This window comes from Ictalurus punctatus, chromosome 15, assembly GCF_001660625.3.
Source record: "Ictalurus punctatus breed USDA103 chromosome 15, Coco_2.0, whole genome shotgun sequence".
Classification (NCBI taxonomy): Eukaryota; Metazoa; Chordata; class Actinopteri; order Siluriformes; family Ictaluridae; genus Ictalurus; species Ictalurus punctatus.
The window spans coordinates 18,938,107-18,964,796 of NC_030430.2; the positions used below are offsets into that span (position 1 = coordinate 18,938,107).

The 26,690-nt window shown below is 41.2% G+C and overlaps 1 protein-coding gene across 11 annotated transcripts in view; it reads left to right on the forward strand.

Moving 5' to 3' along the window:
• Nucleotides 1-26,690, forward strand: part of camta1a (calmodulin binding transcription activator 1a) — a 439,144-nt gene that overhangs the window by 311,960 nt on the left and 100,494 nt on the right. For all 11 annotated transcript variants that reach the window (XM_017488154.3, XM_053686534.1, XM_047160515.2 and 8 more), the window contains one exon: nucleotides 22,740-22,811. In XM_017488154.3, the coding sequence (XP_017343643.3) occupies nucleotides 22,740-22,811 (72 nt within the window). The remainder of the gene's footprint in view (nucleotides 1-22,739; nucleotides 22,812-26,690) is intronic.

Below are 26,690 nucleotides of genomic sequence, written 5' to 3' on the forward strand. Positions count from 1 at the left end.
CTCTCTGTCTCTCTCTCTCTCTTTTTGCACTTTGGGACCCATTAGAAAGCACTACACAGTAAAACGCACTTGACCTTGCTTATTACGTAGTACCACGGTTTACTGCTGACAAGCAAACTGCTTTTGTTCGTGTACAACATACAAGTATGAGGTTGTAGCTATGGATTAGGCTCCATCTAAGCTAGTTGATAAGAGCAGTGGACATTGATTGAACATATTAATTTCCACAGCTTGATTGATTTTTTATATTTTTCCCGACGTTTTATTCCTGAAAGACGCGAATTATATTTAAAGAAGCCTGAATGCCGAATAGAGAATGCTCCAGTCAGCAAAACGTAGCATTTTCTCTTGCCTTCTTTATGTTTGCATATATATTGGGTTCGGTGTCTAACATTTTGTCTGTAAAATGTTGTCAAATGAAACTGCTTTAAATGCTTCCAGTGTGAAGAAACCAAAACTTTCACTCAGGTGATCTATAACACCTAAACTTAACCATTAACTAATAGTACATATGCTTTGACTATGCTGTTCTCTGAAGGAGCAAACCCTTGTGTTACAGCGACCCAAAGAAGATCCAATATGTTGGAAGTGTGCAGCAATAATATACTCTAAGAAATTTTATATCATTTTCTTTACAACTTGGGAGTGGTCATTTGGGAGTCTAGATTAAACGTTTATACTAGCACGCAACACGTTGCTTGTAATTTGACTCTTGTGGGCGTTGTGGCTTGTGGGCGTGTCCTAGCCTTTTTTGATTGTCGCTGTTCCAATGAGACATGGTAGTAGCCAAAATGTACAGTCTACAGCAAACTATACGCACTGTTTTTGTTTACAATGTATCTACGGTTTATTTACTTTTATGTTTGTGCTCAGATTTGTGCTAGCTTTGTTGCTGCATTTGCAAAGCAAGCTAACTGTACTAGCTAGTTACACTCACCAGAGGGATCAACCAGAACTATTATCTCTGCTAATGTCAATACACACATTTAATGAGAGGTTGTATATGACAGGAGAAAAGGAAGCCATGGTTATAAGTTTTTCTATTTGTTTGTTTGTTTGTTTGTTTGTCTGTTTTTTACAGTCAAACAGTAAATGACTAATCGCAGGTAGGACCTAAAAGCGGGGAACTGAAGAAACGTCGGACCACATGCACCGGAGAATTTGTCAGAGGAATTTATTCAAGCCAATCGTTTGGATTTGTTACTTTACCACATCATACCAACATACTGTTTATGGGTTATGAGTTAGCTAGCTGGGGCAGGTTGAAGCACAAGGTAGCTTTGTGTATGTGTAAAACATATCTGTCTTTTTTTTTAAACCATTTATTTAGTAAAAGGGTATTGATTTAAATGCACAAAGCTAGTGAAACCAAGTCGTATAGCCAAATATGAAAGTATAAGTTAATGAAATAAACGAAAAAGTTTTTTCCTCTCCTTTCACCCGTAAGCTTTCCGGTTTGTTCCCCACCATAGCCAATCCTATTTCTCAGCCATTCAGCAGTTGATTGAGCAGCAGTGGGCTACATCCCCGTTCCTGACTGTGCGTGTGTTGTGTGCGGTCATTAGCAGAGAAACTGGCCTCAGAGGACGCAAACCAGCTCCGAGGTCATCTCACCACCCGCTGCCTGCTGTATTTGGTGTAGATTCAGCATTGAGAGAGTGAGAGAGAGGGAGGGAGAAGGTGGGCAGCAGGGCATCATTTCTCCCCGTAGAGCCATGCATGTAAATGTGCAGGGTGGCCATGCATACAGATGTGCAGCAGGCCTGACTCCTGTGGTTTGGGAGAAACAGGGCCAATAAATTGGTGCAGGGAAACTGAGGATGCTGGGGGATCTGCGGAGTGCAGCTGAATGGGGCATGCTGTATCATTTGCACTAGTGAGCAGAAAAGCGACTGTTCATTTACGAAACAAAGCCGCATTTCAGACAACGGTGTGACAAGCGCCGTCTGAATTGAGATTTTCTCCTTTCGGTGCAAATTTGGTATGAAGTTGTAAAGTCAGTCTCTCGAGGATTTTGCAATCGTAGAAATGAACGCACAATCAAGAAAACCCCGCAGTATTTGCCGGAGCTTGCAATCTTTCAAAATTACCGCAGATTTGGGACAACATGCATCATGTGACATCATCACAACAGGTATTCAGCCTTTGAGCCTTTGTATTCATTGAACATGAATACAGCTAATAGGTCTCATTTATCAACAAAAAAATTGCAAGTTTCTAATTCAAGTAGTTTTAGAACACAAAAAAAAAAAACATATAAAAACTCTGCAAATTGCATCACAAATTTTGAGCAAAATCAAAAGCATTTTTGCCCGCAACAATCACAAGAAGCTCTGTGAAATCCTGTACAGACTATAAAGTGACAAATCCAAGCGACTGGCTTGAATAATTTCTTCGACCAGTCCTATGGTGTGCATGGCCCAAAGTGTTTTTCAGTACACCACACACCACCTTAGTGGAACGCACAGAACAGGGGGAAATTCTTATAATCGTGGCTCCATCTGATCCTGTGATATACAACCCAGTTGAACCCAGTGTGTGTGTGTGTTTGAGTGGAAAGAAGGAATCAGGAGGCAAGCGTATTTCACTTCGGGTTTTTTTATTTTCCCCTTCCCATTTATTCCCATTTATTTTCCCATTCTTTTATCTACAGCTTTTCAGTGCACCTTCCACAAACCTAAAAAAAAAAAAAAAAAACAAGCCTCAAAAAAACTCAAACAGTTTGCTGCTCGTCTCGGGTTCAATCACAGCTGCTTCAGCTCCACCGGCTCTGATTCTCTCTAACCTACTAAGAGGAAAACGATCATATATGTAGACATCTGGTAACAACTCATAGTTGACAACCTGCTCATTCAGCCTGCCTCCTCCATACATCCATCCATCCATACATACATCCATCCACAGCCGACGCTTGGCCACGCCCCTGATACTCATCTATCATGAAACATGTATAGAGACATTTATAGACATGTATAGACACGTGTAAACATGTTATAAATATGTATAGAGACGAAGAAATCTTTATATAGACGAAGATCTTTATGTCTCTGGTGATTTTTTTTCACGTGATTACTGCGTTGTTTAACTAGTTAGCTTTATACAAGCTATTAGCATTTCTTATTAAAACTAAAGTCTGTCAGTGCACAGCACACCCACAAGTAACAAAAGTATCAGTCGAGACACACCCACAAGAAACAAGCTACATGCGATGCGGCTGACTTACTAGGGTAAGTTCTGCATGACATTCACGAGTCTCAGTTAGATTCATCTCGCAGTCTTTCTCGACTTCCTTCATTGGCATGCCAAATGCGAGAGCTGTTGTTTTTAATGATAGTTGGCAGCACGTAGTATTTGTGAAGATGACGTCTCTTTCATTGCACAGTAGAGCAGCAACATGACACTACTTTTGTTCATTTATTTATTTATTTATATTCAGACACACTAAGCCTATTCAACTTGACTGTGTGGTGCAGTGTTGATGCCTGTGAAGTGAAAAAAGAAAAAAAACGACTTGTTTTTTTTTTTTTCATACTTAAGGCTCAGGGTCTCTTCTTTGTATGTGAATCTCCCTCTTGTGGCATAGACAAATCTATCATACCAACTCACCCACCCACACACACATACACACACTCACACAAAATCAAGTTGGTGGTCGCTGATTGGTTTGGGTGGGTGGGTAGATGTCGTTGTTTTGACAGATTTAGTTACAGTAGCATCGAAATCAATTATTCAGCGGAGGTATGCGCGGTTGCAGGATTAATGACGCTTGTGGCACATAAATCAAAGCAGCGCTACTGAACCACTACAGGAGAGAGGATACACACACGGGGGGGAAAAAAAACATTAACACTTGCATTTATTCTCCACAGAACCATTCCTAACCTTGAGATAGCGAGGCAGCCAGGGACATCACACACGTTCAGAACCTGGAATAAAACGCTACGTTTTCAGACAGAACAGCAGGCTGATAACTAAGACCTCAACTCTGTCATATTACATCATCTGAACTGTCACATGTAGACTGAAGGACAGAGGAGCCATATCACTCATGAGCAAGGGCATAAATAGGGACGGCAGTATCTGTAATTGATGAAAGAAAACGACAGAGTTTATTTACCGCTAGAGATACTAGATGTACCTGCAGAGGTCAGTGCATAACTCCTTGTATTTTCATCATCAGTACTCCTGCTTAAAGTGCACCTATTATGGTTTTTCAAATATTCCCTTTTATGGAGTGTGTTATAGAGCTGTTTGTGAATGTAAAAAGTCTGCAACGTTGCAAAAATCTACGCGCACGACAAACGGAGTTATCGACTCCCAAAAGAAGGAACCGATTCTGAACAGCTGAAACGAGTCGTCGGTAATTCCAGACTTTACTTCCTGTACTAACCTACGTAGGTTTGTAACAAAAAAGCCCCGCCTCCGAGGGGTTTCCGAGGACCAATCACAACACACTGGGACATCTGACCAATCAGAGCAGAGTATGATCTTTGAAAGGAGGAGTTTAGAATGAATCATTTAGAACGGATCATTGAAAGAGTCGTTTGTGACACTGGGGGGAAAAATGTCATGCTGAAGTTTAAATTATGAGCATGTTAAAGTGTTTTTGACCTCGGATGCATGTGAAGCTATTGTATGATAGCTTTAAAACAAAATTAGGCACGTTTCAAAACCATAATAGGTGCTCTTTAAACAAGGATCAAAACTTCAACATCAAAAATTTTTAGCTCTTTTCACGATATCCTGTCCTGGGAAGGACTGGCTGTTAGGCAGGAATACACCCTGGATGGGACACCAGTCCACTGCAGGGACACAGTACCTGGGAGTGAATTGCCCTTGATATCCACCTGGTCATTTTTTAAACGCCTGTGCTGATACATTTCCTGTGCCTGATGGTTATAATAAGACTACTAGCTACTGGTATTTTGAAAAGAAGCACCTGGAATGTACATTACAGTGGCACATAATAAAACGCATCCAGATCCATAGCATGTCACTGTCATTTTCTAATGTTTTTAACAGCTAAGAACGCATACGGTAACTAGCAAAGAGTAATGTTTGCTAGCTAAGTAACAATTAAGATGAAAAGGATGCAACAAAATATCCATCTATCCATTTTCCGTACCGCTTATCCTACACAGGGTCGCGGGGAGCCTGGAGTCTATCTCAGGGAACTCGGGGCACAAGGCGGGGAACACCCTGAACAGGGTGCCAACCCATCGCAGGGCACAATCGCACACACACTCATTCACACACTACAGACACTTTAGAGATGCTAATAAGCCTATAACGCATGCCTTTGGACTGGGGGAGGAAAGCGTAGCACCCAGAGGAAACCCCCGAAGCACGGGGAGAACATACAAACTCTGTGCACACAGGGCAGAGGTAGGAATCGCACCCGCAAACCTGGAGGTGCGTGAGGCAAGTAAGCATAGCATTAGTACTTTGGATAATGATTATAACCAGCCATCACTCGCAGTCACAGGGTCCAACACAAGCTCGAGCTAAGCTCGGAGACCGTGTTGACCCACAGCACTTCAAAAAATAGAAAGATGGATGCGACTGTCTAGTGGTCAGTGAGGATGGGGCAGTGAAGTGTTCCTTTTGCTCTGATGTTTGTGCTCTAGGTTGTCCTCCCTCTGTTTTTTTTTTTAAACATATCACACCATGGTTGATTGTACAGTATGCATTTGAAGAAGAGAAATGGTTTATAATCCCACTATTTGGTGACAGAAGAGGTTCCCTTTTGAGGCTTCTTCCATGCAAAGATTCTTCCTCATGTCGTCTCAGGGAGTTTTTCCTTGACACTGTCGCCTCTGGCTTGCTCATGAAGCATCGAAATCTACATCCAGATTTCTTCAAAGCTTCTTTGTGACTATGCCTATTGTTAAAAGTGCTATACAAATGAAATTTTATCAAATTTAATAATAAAAAAAAAAGCATTGTATATAAATCATGCAAATGATTATCCGGCTAAAGAAGACAAGAGCAAAAATATGAGTAGTGATAGTGCGAGATGGGGTTAGACAGGCCCTGTGAAGCTCATGCCGGACCTGCTGCTAATCACATATAACACCATGTTGGTACCACCAGTCTCCATCAGATGGGTTCAGGCCTGGGGCCAGAGCAGATGCTCCAACAAGCCAGCTTACAAACATCTCATAATAAGTCAGGCAGATGAAGGCCTCCGAATTAAAGTGTCACTTCTCATTCTCCCCGACTTCTGTCAGCCGCCTGCCTCCCCCATCCCTTCCTCAGCAGAAGGAGTCTCATCTCTGAAGCTTAGTTTCTCATCAAGAGAGCCAGACAGCATGAGAGCACGACATGCTGCCATGTTTTTCTGCTGTTATATCTGCGCAATTCAAAACAAAATGCATACGCAGTGTTTTCGGCTCATCGTTTCTATCAGCTAGCCCAAATTTGAAGCAGTGTTATTTGAATACTTCCTGAATCCCTGTAACAGTTTGATTGGTTTGCAAACAAACGGAGCAGTCACTGGTGTTAACGCCTACAGGCCACGTCGGGGATCAGTGCTGTGTAATGCACTTGAAAATAGACAAGCAGCATACATTAGACGTGTCAGTGAATCAGACTTTTGTGCTGGAGTGCAATAACAACCCATAGCCATACAATACAATAGCTACTACATTTTATTATTATTATTATTATTATTATTATTATTGCGAGCAAGGAATGATTTTTATTGCAGATGCCAGGAAATAATATCAATGCACAGCGTACCCACACAGCAGATTACTGAGCCAAATATATCTGAGTTCGGGCACATAAGCACAGTTATTGACTGACCCTTTATACATTGAGTTGTGGTTATTGTATTGTCCTTGGAGGACACTGACAGTTGTGCTTGCGCTTTGGGGACAAAAAGGGACTTTTTAATGAAAAGTGAGTCCTAAATCTTATGACCATGACAGGTGCATTGTGAGTCAAAACTGTTAGTAGACACATTTTTGCTTATTACAGCATTTGGATTCAGGGCCAGTCAATCCATTAGGCGTCATAGGCAGCCGCCTAGGGTGTCACCATGTTCGGGGCGCCGTCCCACCGCCGTCCTACCGAATCCGATCAACAATGGCAAGCCACATTTAACGTTCCTCATGTCTTTTGATTGGTCAAATTGTTTTGTTGGCGCCTCCTAGTGCCGATGTAAATGAGCAGAAATGTGTGCAAGGCTGTTCAACAGGACACTCATTCCCTGGTTTTTTTTTATCCATTTATTTTTTCATAAAATTAAAAAGTACATCAAGTACATCATACTTATCAGTCATCGCCGTTGGTGTGTCTGTGTGACTGTGAAGTGTGTGTGTGTGTGTGTGTGTGTGTGTCAGTGATGATGAGTTAGTCTTTTTACAACATTATGGACTATAACGATCCTGGCATAATTTTAATGCTGATGCTGCTGACGTATTCCCGGCAGTAGCAATCGAGAATGATAGTTGAGATGCGAAATAAAACGAGAAAAACCATCGGGAGCTCAAATAAGAAATAAGAAAAAAGAAGAGGCAAAGTGTAAAAAAAAAAAAACAACAACAACAAAAAACAAAGTAAGCTTATTACACACCAGGGTGGGGGCGCTGTTGAGGATGAATCTTGCCTAGGGCACCAAAGGGGCTAGGACCGGCACTGTTTGGCTTCTTGGCCTAATATTGCAGAAATGCTAACAGTCCTGGATGATGTAGCATTTTGATTTTGGGCCAACATGACCCAATTATCATCAGCTACATTTAAGGTTCTCACAGCAACAACAGCCTAATTACAGCAAACATTACTGAATACTTGGGCAGTGATTGTATTTTGGAACAAAAGTGACTCAAAATATAGCTACGTCTAAGTTTTTGATGGAGTCAAAAATGGGTCTGATGGAGCTGGCTGGGAGGCCTGGGAGTAGTACATTGCAGTAGTCCAGTTTTGAATTGACAAGAGCCTGGAATAGTAGCTGTGTGGCATGATCAGTGAGTTAAGGTCTGATTCTCTTGATGTTATACAGAAAGAACCTACAGGATCGTGCAGTTTGTTCCATGTTCGTTAAAAATTTGCTTTGAGCGACAAAAAAAATCACACAGATCTTGAAATGTGACAACGGTTATATTTGATTATTTGTCATAGGATACTATGACAAATAGTATTATGGGATTGACTCATGAGTTCATGTTTTTGGGGAGGTTTTACAGTTGAACATGGCAAACTGATTCGCCCAACTGGTCAAACTCAACTCAGTGCGTGGATCAATAACCGTCACAATGCATCTTGGATTCGACATGTTCACTGGCAGCTTTTTATGTTTTTGGTTACTTTAATCGAACATGGCGTTTGGTGCACGGAGTGAATCAATTGTGTCAATTATTGTCTCGGCAAATGTGCATTTTTTTCCTTGATTTGGCTCATTTCGATTTCACTAGTCAGGGATCAGCACATTCAGCCCCAAGCGGACCGATGCTGACATAGAGCAAAAACGAAGTGAAACCAGTAGGCAAAAAAGTTTTCGTTCAGGCAGAACATTCAGGCAGTTCTAAGTATGAAAAATAAATCATACAGAATTGTAGTAGAATTCTCAAACTGCTAACTCTAACATTGCATGGACTGAACGCCCAACAAATTCAGTTCAGTTGTACTTGATTCATTAAATTGAGTCAGATTTGGACAGAACTAATGTTCTTAAAACCAGATTGAGTTGAGACTGTCAGCATCATTCTCAGGAAGGCATGGTGGCTTGGTAGTTAGCACGTTTTCCTCGCACCTCTGGGGTCGGGCGTTCAAATCCCGCCTCCACCCTGTGTGTACGGAGCTTGCATGTTCTCCCCATGCTTCAGGAGTTTTCACTAGGTACTCCCCTTTGTAGGTTGATTGGCATCTCTAAATTGTCTTTGTGAATGTGTGTGATTGTGCCCTGAGATGCGTTGGCACGGTGTCCCCGCATTGTGCCCCGAATTCCCTAGGATAGGCTCCAGGCTCCCCCGCGATCCTGTGTAGGAGGGAAAGGGGTATGGAAAATGGATTGACGGAGCATCATTCCCTGCTGGTATGTGGGCAAGGTGAAAGTGGACATCCTGGTGGAAAAAGCTTTTTTTGTCAAGTAAATTCTTACAAAAAAAGGCCTTGTGTAGTAGAATAACTCACTCATGTATTATTTGTGTGATGCTGGAAAATCATTCCCTTTGGCACAAAAAGATGACAGGTGCAATTTCATCGCACCTCCCCAGTGATACTCTAGGTACTCTCAGCCCCACCCTCCACCCCCACAGACCTAACACAAACATCTGTTCGTCCACCACCCTAGTTTGGCGCACGACATCTCTTACGTTGTCCTTGAATACAAGAAAACTATTTGTGAAGTCCTGAATTTGATTTTGAAGCAACCATTTAAAATAGGCCTTTGTATTCATTCGTACAATGCCATACTGTGTAGCAATTAGACTTTCAGACACACTAGCAGCTTTACAGTACATATACATTGAGTTCACCTCACTGCTTAATCTTTTTTGTCATGAAACGTGTGTACAACTTTCTCAGACCTGTCACGCCACATATCTCTCATGTTGCCATTGAGCTACAGGGACACTGGCAGTAGTGTGTGGGAGGAATGATGTTAAAACGTGTGAACAGGCAAGTGGACAACATCTAGTCAAGGTCTGAAGTTAGTATTTATCCTCCTATTAATCCTTCCGTTCTCTACGTTTCGTTTCATCCCCCATGTGCTTTTTCATCTTTCCTAGAATTCAAGCAATCGTTCCATCTTTCGTCTGATGTCTGCCTCAGCTCTGTGATTTCTCTCCATCATCTCACTTGATCTCCTTCCTTCTATCGTTCCCTACCTTGTCTCCGTTTCCCCTTCTTTCCTATAAGCAATGTTTGGTGAGCTGACAGCAGGGACGCTCACCTCTGCTTTCCCTGTGTCTGCATTTTACAGGTCATGCCAGCATGCCTACAGTATTTTACCCCAATGTTTCAAGCATTGAAAAATACATGAGAAAGCAGTTAGTGTGAAAAGGAACATCTCACACACACACACACACACACAGAAAATATCCTCGGAGTATTCTCATACAGACAAGCTGTTTTTTTGCTGCCAACACCCGACACTAGTCGTGTTTATTTCGTGCTTACAGATCTCTCTCTTGGCTCTTAAATTTCGATTGCTCCTTAATAACACCAAGCCTCAGCTCCAACTGAGCATTTTGATGACCATCATCAACTACTTGAGCCTTTAGCTGTGACTCAGCTGTTCTCAGGCAGCAGTAGTACTTGGCTCCCTAACATAGCTATGTCTTGGACATAGAACATGATGTTGACCTCCATTAGATGTTGTAATGGAATGAAAAAGTGCATGAATAATGGGCTTCACAAGTCAACATGTACAATATTCAGCTTGCTGGAGTCTGCTGTGCCAGCTGAGGGTGTTTTTGGGAGACTGGAAGGGCAATTATGCTTTAATACATGATTCCTTACTGGGATACTCAGACGGGTTCATTTATATCCATGTAAAAGTGGCATTGCCATAATATGTTGTAATTGGAACTTTGGAACTCTGGACCCCTCTCTACTGTGGAACCTTCGAGTTCCTCTTTTAGAGTCGAGCTTTCTGTTTTGAAGGTTGCTAAATGATCAAACTCAAGAACGACCGACACTCTTAGCATCTAATTTGAAAAAGTTATATATTCCATGCTACTTTGGTTGTTACACTAATGCAGAGTCAAAAATGTTTACAGGACTGTGTTTTGTTTACACTTTAGTAAAAAAAAATAGGCTCATACAATACTTAATTGTGTTTTGCTGTTACTAGTAACTTTAACTTCTATACTTTCATAAAGTGGGTATTAAACTGCTTTCCTTGTCACTGAGGTGGTACCTTCGAGGGTAGACCTTTTCTTATATTCTGAAATGTACGTAATTGTTGCCATGTTGCCTCATTCAATTATAATCGTATAGTACTTTTAACAGTGGACGTTGTCATAAAGCAGATTTACAGTAATTCCGATGTAGGTTTAGCTCCCTAATGAGCAAGCCAGGGGCGACCATGGAAAGTAAAAAACTCCCCGAGACAACATGATGAAACTGAGAGGAACTAGAGTGAAAAAGGGAACCCGTCTGCTTCTGGGATTGGATTATAAATCGTTCCTCTTCTATAACGGTATAATGTAAAGTCAAATAGTACTATATGTGTTGAAAGGATTTTTTAAATTATCATATTGTGAATAAGAGTACTGGGATGAACACAGGACAGTCTATGTGATTACAGCAGAAGTTCTTAAGTACAAGTCTGTAGTACACTATATGGCCAAAAGTATGTGGACACCTGACCATCACCTGACCTGTGTGTGGTTCTTCACCAAACTGTTGCCACAAAGTTGGAAGCACACAATAGTATATATTGTCTTTGTATGCTGTAACATTACATTTTCCCTTCACTGGAACTAAGAGGCCCAAACCTGTTCAAGCATGACAGTGCCTCTGTGCACAATGTGAGGTCCGTGAAGACATTGTTTGCCAATGTTGGCATGGAAGAACTCGCGTGGTCTGCACAGAGCCTGGACCTCAACCCGACTAATTTAGAATGCACCTGCAGCCCAATCTTCATCGCCCGACAGCAGTATCTGACTGATTGACTATCCAACCTGACTAATGCTCTTATGGCTGAATGAGCACAAATCCCAATGACCACACTCCAAAATCTAGTGGAAAGCCTTCCCAGAAGAGTGGAGGTTATAATAACAATCAAGGGTGGACTAAATCTGGAATGGGAATATTTGAAAAGCACAAACGAGTGTTATGGTCAGGTGTCCACAATTTTTGGCCATATTGTATATCTACGTGAGATTACCACTGAGGAAAGCGAGAGATTTGGGCATGAACTATTTTTGGTAAGTGCACATCTTTAAGGTATTCATGTGCGACATCCAAATGTGAGTCACGGCAACTCTTTACTTAAGTGTTACTTCACCTAGGCCTAATATGTATGATTCCTCCAGTACAGAATGCGAGACAGGAACTCGTCCTGGGACTGTGTAGATGTCATTCAGAAGAGTTCGAGAGCCCTTTGGTTCCTGAAAAGGCTCTTCTCAGGATCTCAGAATACTGTTCCATTTTCAAGTTTTATTTCTTGTCCTATATAATTACATATGTTTTCAATTGCAGCTTTTGATCTTCTCTTGTCTTACACATTCAGTGTTATGTACTAGCCTTCACAGATGTTAATATTTCAGGCTTTTCGTGTTGGACAGCACACTCCCAGAGGAGCCTGCCCTTTGTGTTAGGAACTCATGCATCACCGGCACTCGGACTCGGACAGACAGAAATATGCCACTTATTTTTATAGCAGCCTAATAGAAGAAAGTACAGAGGAGGAGCCGAGAGCTAGGAAGTGGAGATGAGCACTACTACAGTAGACTCTTTCTAGCTGTTTGTTGCTGTAATGATACTTGGCTGTACTGTAATCCGAAGCTTTAGATATTAGCTGCTCAGGCCTTAAAACAAGAGCATAGACCTATTCCTAGAGACTTTCCACCAGGCACCCATACATCTGAGTAGAAGGATATCCTATTGTTTAAATAAGAGTACAAAAGATAGAGGAGCATATCTGTTCATACCGAGAGAAACATCAAATAGATTCCTTTTTCAAACGATTGAAAGACAAAATCCCAGTCAGTAATAAACAAGGTCATACCCATTTCCAGGCTACTTGTCTGAACCTGTAACATAACATTCTTGACAGAGAGGTGAGGATTTATTTGTAGAGCCTTATTATATATTAATTGAAAAGCACAATTCACATAAATAAACCCCCCACATATCCAAACTCAAACTCACCATCCAAAACAACTACTAAAGGAATCCATGAGCAAAATCCGAAGAAATCCACCTAGGAGTGGATGAGGTAACTCATCTGAAAACTTACCAATAATATCAGCAAGTTCAAATAGGCAGAGTTATCAAACTGCATGGAAATTTAACGATTTGCTATGATAACAGTACGGTTAGAGATTGGTGAACCAGCTCTGGTGGACAGGTGAGGTACTGTAACTTTTAACACAAAATGATCTTATAGTTATGCAGACTTACCATACTATCATTGTGTTGCAACATCCTGCGTAGCAATTAGAGGTTTTCTGAAGCTACCAACCTCAGCTAGAGAGCTTGTTATTGTCGAGTGGAGTTAGGATGAACATGCGTATATCCTGCAGCAAGACAACAATCAGAAATATAAAGGCAAAACCAACAAAATAGAAGAGAAAACAAGCAAAAGAAAGAAGTCAAGTCATCTGAGAGGATACAAGGTTATGAAATGAGTCAGAGCTATTTACAAAGGCAAAGAGAAGACATACAAGTTATTAAACTGTAATTAGATCACTTTCCGAAGGGAAAACACAAACTTTGAATAGTCATTTTCACTATTATTATCATCTTAACGTATGCAATTAAACCATTTAGTTACTTTTGATAATTAAGAAACATCAATTAAATGTAACAAACTAAACGTCAAAGGGAATTACTTTCTCTGCTTCACTTTTCTTAAGGATCTGCGGAGTTTCGGATATAGCCGCTTATGTTTTCCATCACTATTTTCTGTCTTACCACTGAATTCTCAATTCTGATTGGTCAGAAGGTGTTGATTCGTTTTCTATAACAGCTGCTCTGACAATGGTGCCAGCTGCAAGGCGAATCACAGGTTTTTATTAATACACTGTGTCGTTTCTATAGTAACAGCTAATCCACTATTACTTGTCGAGTGGATTCTCCACATAATATAAGACTAATAATAAACTGGTTTACTAAGAACAATTGTATACACATTAATGATAATGAGTCTTTATTGATCACATATACGTATGCACGGTGAAATTATTTTCTTTGCATACCCCAGCATGTCAGGAAGCTGGGGTCAGAGCGCAGGGTCAGCCATGATACAGCGCCCCGAAGCAGAGAGGGTTAAGGGCCTTGCTCAAGGGCCCAACAGTGGCAGCTTGACCTTCCAATCAATAACCTAGAGACTTAACCACCAAGCCACCACTGCCACTGGTGATGTTTTCTGTATGGAGGTGTTTATTTAACATGTACAGTATGGAAGGAGTCTCCAGTGTCAGTGCTTTGTAACCATCAGAGCTAAAGCGGTATATTTTCCCCTATGAGAACGCCTGAGTTTGTGCTTTCACTGTAGCAAGCTGCTATTTTCTGTCTTATTACCTTCAAGACAAAGTGAGGGAATGTCTGTTTATTACTGCTATAATGTAGGTGATAACAGGAACTAATTTGAATCACGGATGTTCCTCAACATTAAACATAACTATAAATGGATATATAAAGTGCGGCACGTTATTCTCTTCGGTGAGGTACTGTAACACCCCTCTGCCTCGCATCATGCCACATAACTCAACTACATCGTTGATTATTTATCTATTAAATAATCCCATAAGGATTATTTCCTATATAATAATTAGGATTTTATATGTAAGGATTTCCTTATGTTCTCCTTTCATTCTCATCCCATCTTGTTTCATGTTTGACTTAATTAAGTGTTATCTGGGATGAATAGATATTTTGCAAGAACCCATAGATAACTGTGTTTTAGTTACATTGGATTTACTGAAGTAAAAAAAAAAAAATGCAATCCATTCGAAATTTTCAGGTGTTTTCAAATATTTCCATAGTTATGTGTCATGAGTTCCTACTCGACACCGGTACTGGCAGTGCTTTGAACAGCATCTGGTGTCACTGTCAGCATTTCACTTTTTCTATAACATGCTGACTATTTCCAGTGGAGATGATGTCATACTTAGAGGGGATCGATATAGGGACACACACACACGCACACACACACACACACACACCCTACTGTGCTTGTGCCTGCTTTTTTTCTGCTCGCACTTGCTCTCTGTGTTACACACACGTGCACACACGCACACAATACACACATACCTAGACACCAGGTTTGTGAGAGCAAGGAAGATTCTATAGTTGGTTCCCCCTGACATTGTCAGGTGTGCACAGAAGCTTTGTGGCTAAAATTGGAAGAAAACTGCCCGCTCTCATCCTCTCATCCTTTCCCCTCAGGCTGCTTTTGTGAGCCTTTAACCTTGGCCAGCGGGCTGTAGGAGAGTGAGTAATTCTAACCTTAAAAACCTGCTGATTAAAGCTAGTTTTGTGGAATTCGATTCCACTTAATGCCTTTGGCTCTAAGCCCGGCACCCAGGCCTTAACATCAACTCAACAGATCCTGTGTCTTCACTCGGGAGGACGTGCACGTAGGTGCGTGCACACGCACGCCACACCCACACGCTCACACAAACTAACTGTGTTATTAAGAGCGAAGAATTAGAACGGACAGAGGCTCACTGCTCTTCTCTCAGCGGGATTCCTGTGTTTTTCTAATCTTGATGTATGGCTATGTTTACTGGTCCACTCCGAGTAATTAATTCCCTTCTTCAGGGAATGTTTTCGTTTGTTTATGTCCACATAAGCAAAATGATCATAAGACGTTCGTTTCCGAGCGCTTCGTTTGTTTCTGTTTTGTTTAGACGCTTTAGTGCATTTGATGGATTTGACTGAAGGCTCTCCACCTTTCACTGATTGTCACGGCTCGTTTTCAGGCTACGGACACGGTTAAGTGGGTGTTGCAAAACTACTAGAGTCACATTAAAGAACTACGGTAAAGAAAACCGGAATTTGATGTATCGTTTTATCCCACAGTACGACAGTGTCTGGAGCAAACCTTCCTCAGAGACGCCCGCTGTACTTTCCTGCTTTTGAATCAGTGTGGCCTTGTTCAAGCCTTTATAGCAAATCATAAATAATGCTATGCAGAAATATGTACAGTATATGTTAGATTTCGCAAAATTCAGATATCAGCAAAGCACGCCGTGATGAGGGATGAGAGCATGAGGGATTTAACTTCTCATTCGGAGACCCCTGATCTTTTCATGATCGACGGTATTACAGGAGCACGTCGATAGTAAATAGCACCCACAAACTAAAGCTAACAGCATGGGTCCTGGAAAGCTTTGAGAGTGTGTGGGAGGTATAGATCAGCTCGGGGGAGCGCTGACTTCGAACTGCTGCCAGCTTTGAGACCATCGCTATATTAGTCAGGCTTTGCCTGGGGCTGAATGAGCAACCCCTCAGGCTGGTCTACATATTGATGCTTCACTGATACAGGAGCTGGTGTTGCTTCATCCAGTCCTAATGAAGCCGTGACACCAAAGCAGCCCAGGCGGACTGACTGGCATGCTAACAAACTCAGGAGTCACTGTGGGACAGTTAGTGACAGCGCCTTGCTCACACTGATACTGGAGAAACATGTGGAAGGCATGAAAAATGTGCTCGTCTAACCGATCGGTCATAGATTTGTCTTGATTATCTACAAGTTCTCGACTTTATCCAGTCGGTGCAGTAATTCATCAATTTGCCCCTGGATGATTTTTTTATTTTATTTTTTTCAAATTGCATGATTGAGCGTTCCTGCGAAGGATTCATTGTCTAATGTATTATTCCAAGTATCAAGGTTAACATGTGCTTCAGTGTAGCTGAAGAAAGACATGCATCACACTGTGGTTTATTTTATTATACATAACTCTCTTCTAACACACACACACACACACACATTAAGCCAGCATTGTTGGGGTGCAAAACTGCAAATTGGCAACATAAATAACGTGCCAGCATCTGATTAAGAGTGCCTTCACAGATCATTATGAACTAATGAGAGAATGTCCCGTCTCGGGCAGGTTGGTCGCCTTGCTGTCACTGCCTGTCTGCTCTGATGGATGGCACGATGGGACGCGTCTCATCGAGATGTCTGCAATTGGCAGCTTCCATCAGCTTCTGTCACGTCTGAGTCGTCTGACGTTTCTGTGCCCATTTAAAGCCCACTCTCCTCCACCCGACCCTGACACCATGTACTCCAGCCCCACAGGGCAGTGACTCATGCTATCCTGATGCTTGTTTAAAGTTGCTTATGTCTCCTGGGCATGACCGTCATAACTGCCTTCTCTCCAACCCACAACTTTTATCAACACAGCTTGGATATGTCTAGCAATGTAGTTTATATTCTCCTGTTGCGTCACCTTTAAGACAGAAGACAGACTGAGTAATGGAGAGAAGGTCTGTATTATAGCGCGAATATAATTACACTTTAATTGCTTGCCATTTGATGTGCTGTCATTTGTCACAGCCCACAGACAGCAAATAATGGCTTCTGTCTTTGTCACTTTGTCACATTTCCATGCGGTCTTGAGAGAGCATCAGAAAACCAGCTGAATGATACGCATATTGAATTACTGATTAGCTTTTCGCCACCATTGTCTAGTTCCTCATTTGCATGTCCTTTGTGCTGTTACAAAGTTGTGTGTGGTGGAATCGGATCCATGCACGCCTGAGTTTTTTTTTGTGTTAATTTCAGAAATGGAGAGGTGAAATAAGACTCATCGTTATAGTGTATTCAGCGAGTCTGTTTATATTGGCAATGAGTGGACGGCATGGGTTGCTGAGATTCCTGCATTGGGTTGACAGGTGCAGCAGTGAGCCTCTACCTGGGCTTTGTGTGAATACTTTGTGTATTCCATAAATTGGGTAAACAGAAGCTGCCTGGGGCTAATTTATTCACTGTCCAGTCCTCACAGTGGGTGAAACAGCATGCATCCATCCTCACCTGTCAATCCTAGGAAATAGGACTTCCTAAAATGGTCCAGACGTGCCTGAGAAGTGCAGCAGCTGCACACATGCAGACTGCCCTCTGCTGTTCGAGAGACTGGCTTCTCTGATGGATGTGGTTTTAGTCCCGGAGTAACACCTGTCCTGCACATTTTCGTGCATTTTTCACTGCTTTTATATACCCACATCAACTCTGTTAATTAGCTGAGTAGTTGAATCAGGTGTACTGGGAACAGGAAAACTAAAATGTGCAGGACAGAGGTACATCAAGAAAAATAGTTATATAAACTTGACTTAAGGAATATTTAATAATACTGTAGTTAAAACTGTCTGATTATTATTAGTAAAATATCATTTAATTGGGAGTTCCTCTTAAGCCCATTCAGTACGTTTACATGGACAACAATAATCTGATATTAACCCGATTAAGACGATACTCTGATTAAGAAACTAGCATGTAAACAGCAATTTTTTATTACCGTAATCTGATTATAGTCGTACACGAAGTAAACATAAATCAAATTAAGACGTGTGGAGTATTCCTGTTTTAGTCACGTTATCAAAGTGCATTATAGACGTGTACACACCTTAATCACACTATTAACGTCGTGTAGGAGTTTTCACCACATTTTGCGACAGGACACGTACACACACGGCAGTGCGCAACCGTTTGACGGCAAACAAGAGAGCACGGCTGCGTCCCAAACCGCGTACTTAATTGCTATATGGTAGGCGAAATACATGTTAAATGGTAAATGGCACACTTATATAGCGCTTTTATCCAAAGCTAACTTGCCATCGGGAGCAACTTGGGGTTCAGTGTCTTGCCCAAGGACACTTCGGCATGTGGAGTCACGTGGGCCGGGAATCAAACCGCCAACCCTACGATTAGTGGACAACACACTCTATCACCTGAGCCACAGCCACCCCATGTATATAATAGGCGAAATACATGTGTTTCGGCTACTATATAGTAGGTAAGTACGCGGTTTCGGACGCAGCCCAGTCGCCTATTTGCACGTACAGCATGACAAATAATTAACTGCACTTGAAGCTTTCATGAAGTTAAAAATAAAAACACCCAAAACTGTATATGGTCCAATAACGAAGACGAACTGTATGTCGATACGTGAAATTCTGAAGGGAACGTCGGACAACATGTAGCGGTGACGTAATGACGTGTGCCGTTAATCGATCTATGTTCTATAACATGTAAAACAGGAACATGAAAGGAATATTCTAAAAGCGACTCATGTAAACACCTTAACCACAATATTTTCTGTCTTATTCAGAATAAGGTAATCAGAATAATTAGATTACTGCTGTCCATGTAACGTAGTCAATGATAAATACATCTTCTGACTTTGATAAACTGCAGTGCGCCGCACAAGCCTGAATTTTGGTCCTGTATATGCAGACATTATTCAAAAAAGGTTGAGAACCTTTGGCATAGTGCCAAGATGACATAAGCATTTAGATCCAAGTCTACATAAACAGAGATTCATTGCATCAGTGCATCATTGCTGTTTACTACAGCCCATAGTGACTTACCACATGCAGACCAACGCACACATTGTCCTCGGCGCCATGGCTGTTTCCTGCAGAGATGTACCATCTGTAACCTCAGACACAGACTCGAACAAACTCGTTTGTTTGTTTAAGGATGATGGAGAGAGAGAGTGACTACTTACTGATATGGGTGCCTGCGGTCTTAATCTGTGCTGGCCTTGTCTTGCTAACTCAGCCTGACTTGCTGTGCTAGGGTGCATTGGTATAATTAATCAGGGCTGTTTAATGCCGGCAAATGACTGATTATTCCAACACACTTGCTTTGCTGTTTGGTTGCGCTCTTTTTTCCCCAATTTCCACCCAATTTAGTCATTACCAATTCCCACCCCATTATCTAGGTCTCTCTCTATTGCACAACAACTACTGAGCTGGAAGGGTGAGGGCTAAACATGTGCTTCGTCTGAGACACGTAAAGCCAGCTGCTACATTTTGCAACTACTGTACTGTTCATTCCAGATCAGTGGAAGAGAAACTAAACAGACACCTGTGATTGGTCTACACCACACTAATCAACAGTGAGGGAAAGAAATGCCACTAATTCAGAGATGGGGCCAGTTAAGCTCTCTTGGACTCCTGGCTATGGATGGCTATGGCATTGGGATTTGAGTTTACAGTTTCCCAATGATAGGCTGAAAATTTTGGCCCCATTTAGACCTAGTTACCTAGTTTCATGTGTCCGGATTCAAAGGGTTCAATCCGGATTAATGGTGTAATGCAATGCCACTATCTGTATCTGTTTAGCACAATTGCAAGTAGGTGTGTTCTAAACTGAAAATGTTTTTGTTTGTTTGTTTGTTTATATATTAATTTACATATTAACCTTACCATTTGCCCATGCAAAAACAGGACTGCTAGAAAAAAAAGTCATTTTCATTAACACAGTATATAACACCAAATTAATTACAGTTCCTAGATTGATGAAAAACATTTGAAAAAATAAAATAAAATAGAGTAATAATAATAATAATAATAAATTTAGTCACATGAGGAAGATCAAGGCCAGGAGGATCCGCTCGAGCTTGGCTCTGGAGATCTGCCACAACCATGAACCACTGGACAAAATTGACAAATGGGGAAAAAATTGATAGTGCGCCTGTTATTCATATCTGTTTATAACACCTTATCTGAATAATGAATTCATATTCAGTTTGATCTGTATTCCAGATAGAGATTATCCACATTAAAATACTGGTGTAAATGCACCACTCTAGCTACTGCAGGATGTCTTAGAAGCATTTTAACCAGATTAACACACATGGCTCATGATCTCTAACATTCAAAATTACAATTCCCAATGCTGCAACCATCTTTTGTGGAGAACAACAAGAAACAAGCTAAGAATATGGTGTCAAGTGTTAAGAGCTGATCTGTATATTACACACAATACAGCGATCACATGTGACCCATTTGACTGCAAAATGCATAATACAACCAGATATTCTGTTACATGGTGTGCATATCCATTCTCAGTTCTCTGCATCAGCTTGTTGAGGAAGTGCAACTCTGCCCTCAGACCCCTCCACTTATTTAGAACTTATTTGGGGGGGGGGGGGGGGGGGGGGGGGGGCAGTATTGTGTATACTGTCTTGTGTTCAGACACTGTTTTTTTTCCCCCATTCTTTTTCCATCGCACATTGTGGAGTTGATGTAACCACAGAATTGTAGATTTGATTTATTCCTGAAAGGCCAAAGCTCCCCAGCTTAAGTGCTCCCAAACAGCATAGAAGAAGAAGAGCAAACCACCAAAGCCCTCAGCTGCCTTTCTCATGTTGTGGTTTGCTAGCCCTCCATCAGATATGTATGATGTAAAGACTTGCAAAGTTTTGACAGTTTGTAGCGGAGACTCGTATAAATTTTCATTTTAGCCCTGTCCCTTCAGCTGTCTGGAGCAATTCACTTGGATTTCAGCTTTCAAAGTGTTACAATACAGAGAAGCCCAACCTTAATTTGTAACCTTAAGTTGCAGCGTAAGCGATTCAGTGATTTATGAATGTACTGTCACATAAAAGGTGTAAGGATGTAAATTGTGATTTTATGAATTGCAAGACGAACAATACATAGGATTTGTAGTTGTAGTATGAGGATTGTTGTCTCAAACCTTAGGCGACAATCACAGTTGCAGATTTGAAGTCCCCATGAAATGGCTTGAGAGCCATGGTTTGATTCTGTTCCTTGATGTATTTCCTTTTGAAACAGGAAGACAGAGTGATGGCGTGTTGAAGTGCTTGAGTGATTTACACAGCAGCCAATAGCCTTCAAGATACACCACAACCCCGCTGAATCTAAACACACCAGACAGTAGTTTAGAAAGCTAGCTAAATATGGAAAGTAGTGAAGAGTTTAGCAAGAGACTTTTAAACTGTGTCAGATTTAACTTGGACGATGTTGTAGACCAGAGGTTCTCAACCTTTTGAAACTAAAGCCCCTCCAAGCATCCCCTATCATGTGGCACGCCCCTCATCATATATATATATATATATATATATGTACACATACCTAATCTATAATCTGTTTTTGATAGATAGATAGATAGATGGATAGATAGATAGACATTCGCATATGAATGATATAAATTGGGACGAAGGGCGCAACTCATTATCCAAGACATTGTTAAGTCTCCGGCTCTCAGACACTCACTAAACAGAGCAGACGCAGAGAGAGGCGTGAGTGCAGCAGGAAAGCAAGACCTCGCGCTTGTAGGACAGGACTGGTGACATTTGGAAAGTTGCTAATGTTTCTCCAAAAAGCCGCTAGATTTGTCGCTGGGTGCTGTTTATTTTTTGCAAAAAAAAAGTCACTAAATGGGTCTGAAAAGTCGTTAAGTTGGCAACACTGTCTGCACTGACAGCTGGATAAAAGGCAGACTAAGCTCCGCCTCTCCCCAGCAAAAAGAAAATACAGAGGGAGAGAAAACCTGGGGTTTTTCCATTTATGCACATTCTATTTGAAAAGAGAGGGACAATGTCATCACAGTGCAGCAGCTGACACACACGGTCTACATGGTAGGAAAAATTATATTATGTATTCGAAATTGCCAAATTCCAACGTGCACAAATTCCACCCTCTTTGAAATGAATCAACTCCAACCATTTTTCTCGATCATGGTAGGGTTAGTGAAGGGAATAGTGTTCAGGAAGATGCACAGCCAAAAACACATTGACGAGCTGCTACTGTACAGCAAGACTCACCCCAAAAAATGAAAAAATGTTCATTGTTTTCCTGGAAGTGACAAACTATCAAATTAAAACGAGAACATCTCCAGAACTATTTTTCTTGAATTTTCTTCTTCTTAGATTATACTATGGTTTTTGTGTCCATAACACTAAGGGACAGGTACGAACAGTTCTGAAACACTAATTTTCAATTCAAGGGTACTGACAGAATCTGATTAAGAATCGGATTTGTGATTTTTGCCAAGAAATAATCCTATTGGTTGTTAGGTCAAATTCTCTGCTCGGTACTAACTGTGTGTTCTCTCTCTCTCTCTCTCTCTGTGATATTTCTTTCCCCAGTGTCTCTATGGCTGTTACGTGCACTCCTCCATCATCCCCACCTTCCACCGCAGGTGCTACTGGTTGCTGCAGGTAAAAGCCTTCCTCTCTTTACATGTACCTCAGTAGGCGTTTGTGCATCTGTGCAGGAGTTTTTCTGTGCACCTCTGAGTGCCTCTGCCTTCTATCTGAGCAACAGAGGCAGTTTTTTCTTACAATCCTGTAACATTTTACTGAAGTTCTTCAATTCCTACCTGCCACTCTACCCCCCGTATGCTTCCTGCAGTGTATTTTTGCGCCATCCTTCCTACTTCACACACTTGCTGGAGCTGTGTTAATGTATATTTTACATAACTCTTGGGAGACTGCCACATATAGACAGCAGACCTGCTTCTCTGTAGTTGTATATAGTGTATAGAAAAACACATCAGAATTGTTTGTTTTTTTATGTATAGTCGTTGGGTCTGCTCTTTTTTTCTGTGCGCGACATTTTTTCAGGCATTGCATCGGTTAAGGACTGGGTGAGGAATGTTCTTAAAGGTAGAGAGATGGAGGCAGCGGTATCTCTGTCTGATGTCTTATGTCCTTTTGTCTATTCTTATATGAGGTCAGTTATGGAAAGACTTTGTTGCTTCTTGCGTCTATTGAATTCAGTTACATTTTATTTGAGGAGGTCTTTTAACAATAGACTTTGTCACAAAGCAGCTTTTAAGAAATCTGGATGTAGATTTAGATCATTAATGAGCAAGTCAGAGGTGACAGTGTCAAGGAAAGCTTGAGAGGAACCATCTTCTTCTTCTAGTGGGATTATAAATAACTACAGGATACAGGTGTAGAAGAGTAAAGACAAACAATAGTAAGTGTTTCGGAAGGATGTTCAGTATGCGCATATTGGGCCATATTCGGAGTTGCCAAGTTCAATCAGAGACTTAAGTCTAAAGGTTATGTCAATATCTGTGCAGGAAATCAGCACGTATATGGAGTTTTGTTACACAGGTACATAAGATGATCTTTTGACGCACATGTCAGATTATGCAAATGACCTGCTTTGCATCTAGACCAGGGCTTCCCAAAATTTTCCAGGGCAAGGCCCCCCAAATGGCATTAACATTTGACCCCCTTTTGCAAGAAGTCTTTAAAACACATTAAAATACAGACTTCTGAATATATCCCCCTTTTTATTAATAATTACATCTTACATCTTTACATTACATTACATTAGGAATTGATTGTGTGTGTGTGTGTGTGTGTGTGTGTGTGTGTGTGTGTGTGTGAGAGAGAGTGAGAAAGAATAAATCATGTATTTATTTATTTTTCACACCAAATTGTTGAGGCCCCCCGGGCGCCCCCTGGCGGCCCCCCACTTTGAAAACCACTGATCTAGACCACCGCTTTAAACATAAGCACTTAAATGTACAATACTGTTAATTATTAATTAATATCATAGCATAGCTTATAAAAGCAGTTCCCCAATTTTAGTTAACATTTGTCCCAAGTTCAAACTTACAGGATCAGATTTTCCCGCTGTGGCCTTGCCTTGTTCCCAATGCCTTCCCTTTTTGTAATAATATACGATTCTGCATTTAAAAGTATAAAGTAAGAAGGGTAGCGCATGGAAGGGGTGGAGTTAATCTGGCATGTGGACATTTGCATTGCATGCATATTCATAGTGCTTTGCATTATTTATGAAGAAAAAGCATCCTAGGTCTTTTTAGTAGTTTCTTGGGCATTAAAAACATTAAAAAATTTATTATCCAACATAGATTATTTTTAATGCTTTAAAATGAAACATTCAAGGGAAGAGGGGAGGTTTATGAAGATTAGCTGTAAAACCTCCACTGGCAGTGGACCACTGCTGATGACCTTTAGCATTTTGAAAAATTTAAACAGCGCACCAGGCATCAGGAGCGGACTGGCAACAAGAAGCAGCCTGGGAATGTGCTGTCAAGCGGTCCCGATTTGATATACCAAATGTGAACTGACACAACATGATTGTCGATCAACGAGTCATTAATTAAAAAAAAAAAAAAACACACACAATCTGTTCATTTGTATTGTTTGTGTTAAGCTAATATGTAAAACGATTAAATATTTTTTATTTCTAAAGGTTTTCCTCCCCATGTTTGTGTGTACAGAAAGCAAAAACTCAAAGTTGAATTAATATAATGGTCACCTGACACCTAATTGGACTTAGAGGTGTCACTACACCTAATATGCCCTATTGAATATATGTATATAGGCTATGTAGTGCCGTGGTTGAGGAAAAAGTCTGGCTCTCATAAGACCAGCCCACCGGGAAAGTTCCTGAACTTCCCAATGACCAGTCCGCACCTGTCAGGCATTCAGGTTATACTCTACCGAGTTCTTGGGTCCCCAAATATTGAGAGACTTCTACTGTAGCTCAGTTTTAGGGGTTTCTTTTTTACTTCCTTTTTTTGCTTCCTTTGCTAACCACCACAGCATGTTGTGCTTCATAGCAAATGACGATGCTTTTCCGCACAGGATTAGGTGGTCCTCATATCTAGAGCAGGTCAGGGATTGTTATACTAACAGACAGTATTAGCTCTAATCCTGCACTCTTTTTCCTTGAATGGCCTTCACTTTCATGTTAAAATCAATGTTCATATTGTACCTCGACTGTAGTAGTCCAGAATAAGCCATACATCACATAACCTCCTTATTCTATTCGAACAGAGTGGTCTGAATAAGAACATAATTGCAATAACGTTTGTCTGACAGAAACAAGGCAACCCAGTATGCCATGAGCCAGCTCGTCCATCGATCATGTGTTTCTTCTGTCTTTATTCCATCACTTTATCCTGGTGCTGTGTGTATAGAAAATGTCATAATCTGGTATCTAGATGACCAGGAGTGCACTAGATAATTTATTCATTCATTCATTCATTCATCTTCAGTAGCCCTGTTATCCTGGCCAGGGTCATGATGGATCCAGAACAGGTCACTCATAACAGGTCTTAGGTCACCCACACTCACATTCACACACTCATTCAATTTAGAGTAGGCGGGTTTTTTTGGGAGGTTGGAGGAAACCGGAGAACCTGAAGGAAACCCATATGGAGACGGGGAGAATGTGCTCCCCTGACAGATTCTGAGCCAAGCTCAGACTTGAACCAAACTGCTGTCGAGAGTTGCGATGGCAACTCCATCATACCATATTGTACTTTTTCTCTGAGATTTCCACATTTTAATTCTGAATGTAGGTGTTTATAATAATTACCTTCATACTATCAAGCAACAATGCCATAAGCCACCATTCATTTCTTATTTAAATTGGTGACACCAAACTTTAATTTCATCAGCAGGAACAAGAGGCATGATGAACATCATGCCTCTTAATCGAGATTTTCCACAATTTTATGCATATTGCTTATGACAAATCCAAATGACTGGCCTTAGACTAATCATGTGGTGTGGGTACATGATTGGCACACAGAAATGGAAAAAAAACCCCATTTATAATAAGCACCATGCAAGCTACTAGATCTATTGGGAATTTGAAAAACAGATGGAAAGTGCTCTCTTACAAACAACAGGATTAACTCTCACTACATGGCCACGAGAGACAAACCTGGAGCTACAGCTGTACCATGTTTGTTGTAGTGTGAAAGCAGGGTTAAAATTCTCAAAAAATAAGCGCTTCCACTTCAGCGTACACATATGGCATTGCGCTCTCAGGCCAGATATCAGCTGCTCAGTAACACGACCGTGAACCTCAGAGAGACTCGCTCAAAGGTCATCACTTACAGAGTGTGTACATAAGCATGTCCTGGCAAATAAGCAGCTCTAATACACTCCAGAAGGCGACAAATCATCACCTTTAGAAGGAACAGTAACGGGGAAAGTTGCAGCATCTGTTCGTTGCCGTAACAACAGCTCAACCATACAGGGGAGTCGAAAGATTCTTTTCAGAAATGAGTTCAATGAAAGTTTGCAAGAGTAAACCAGTGGTTC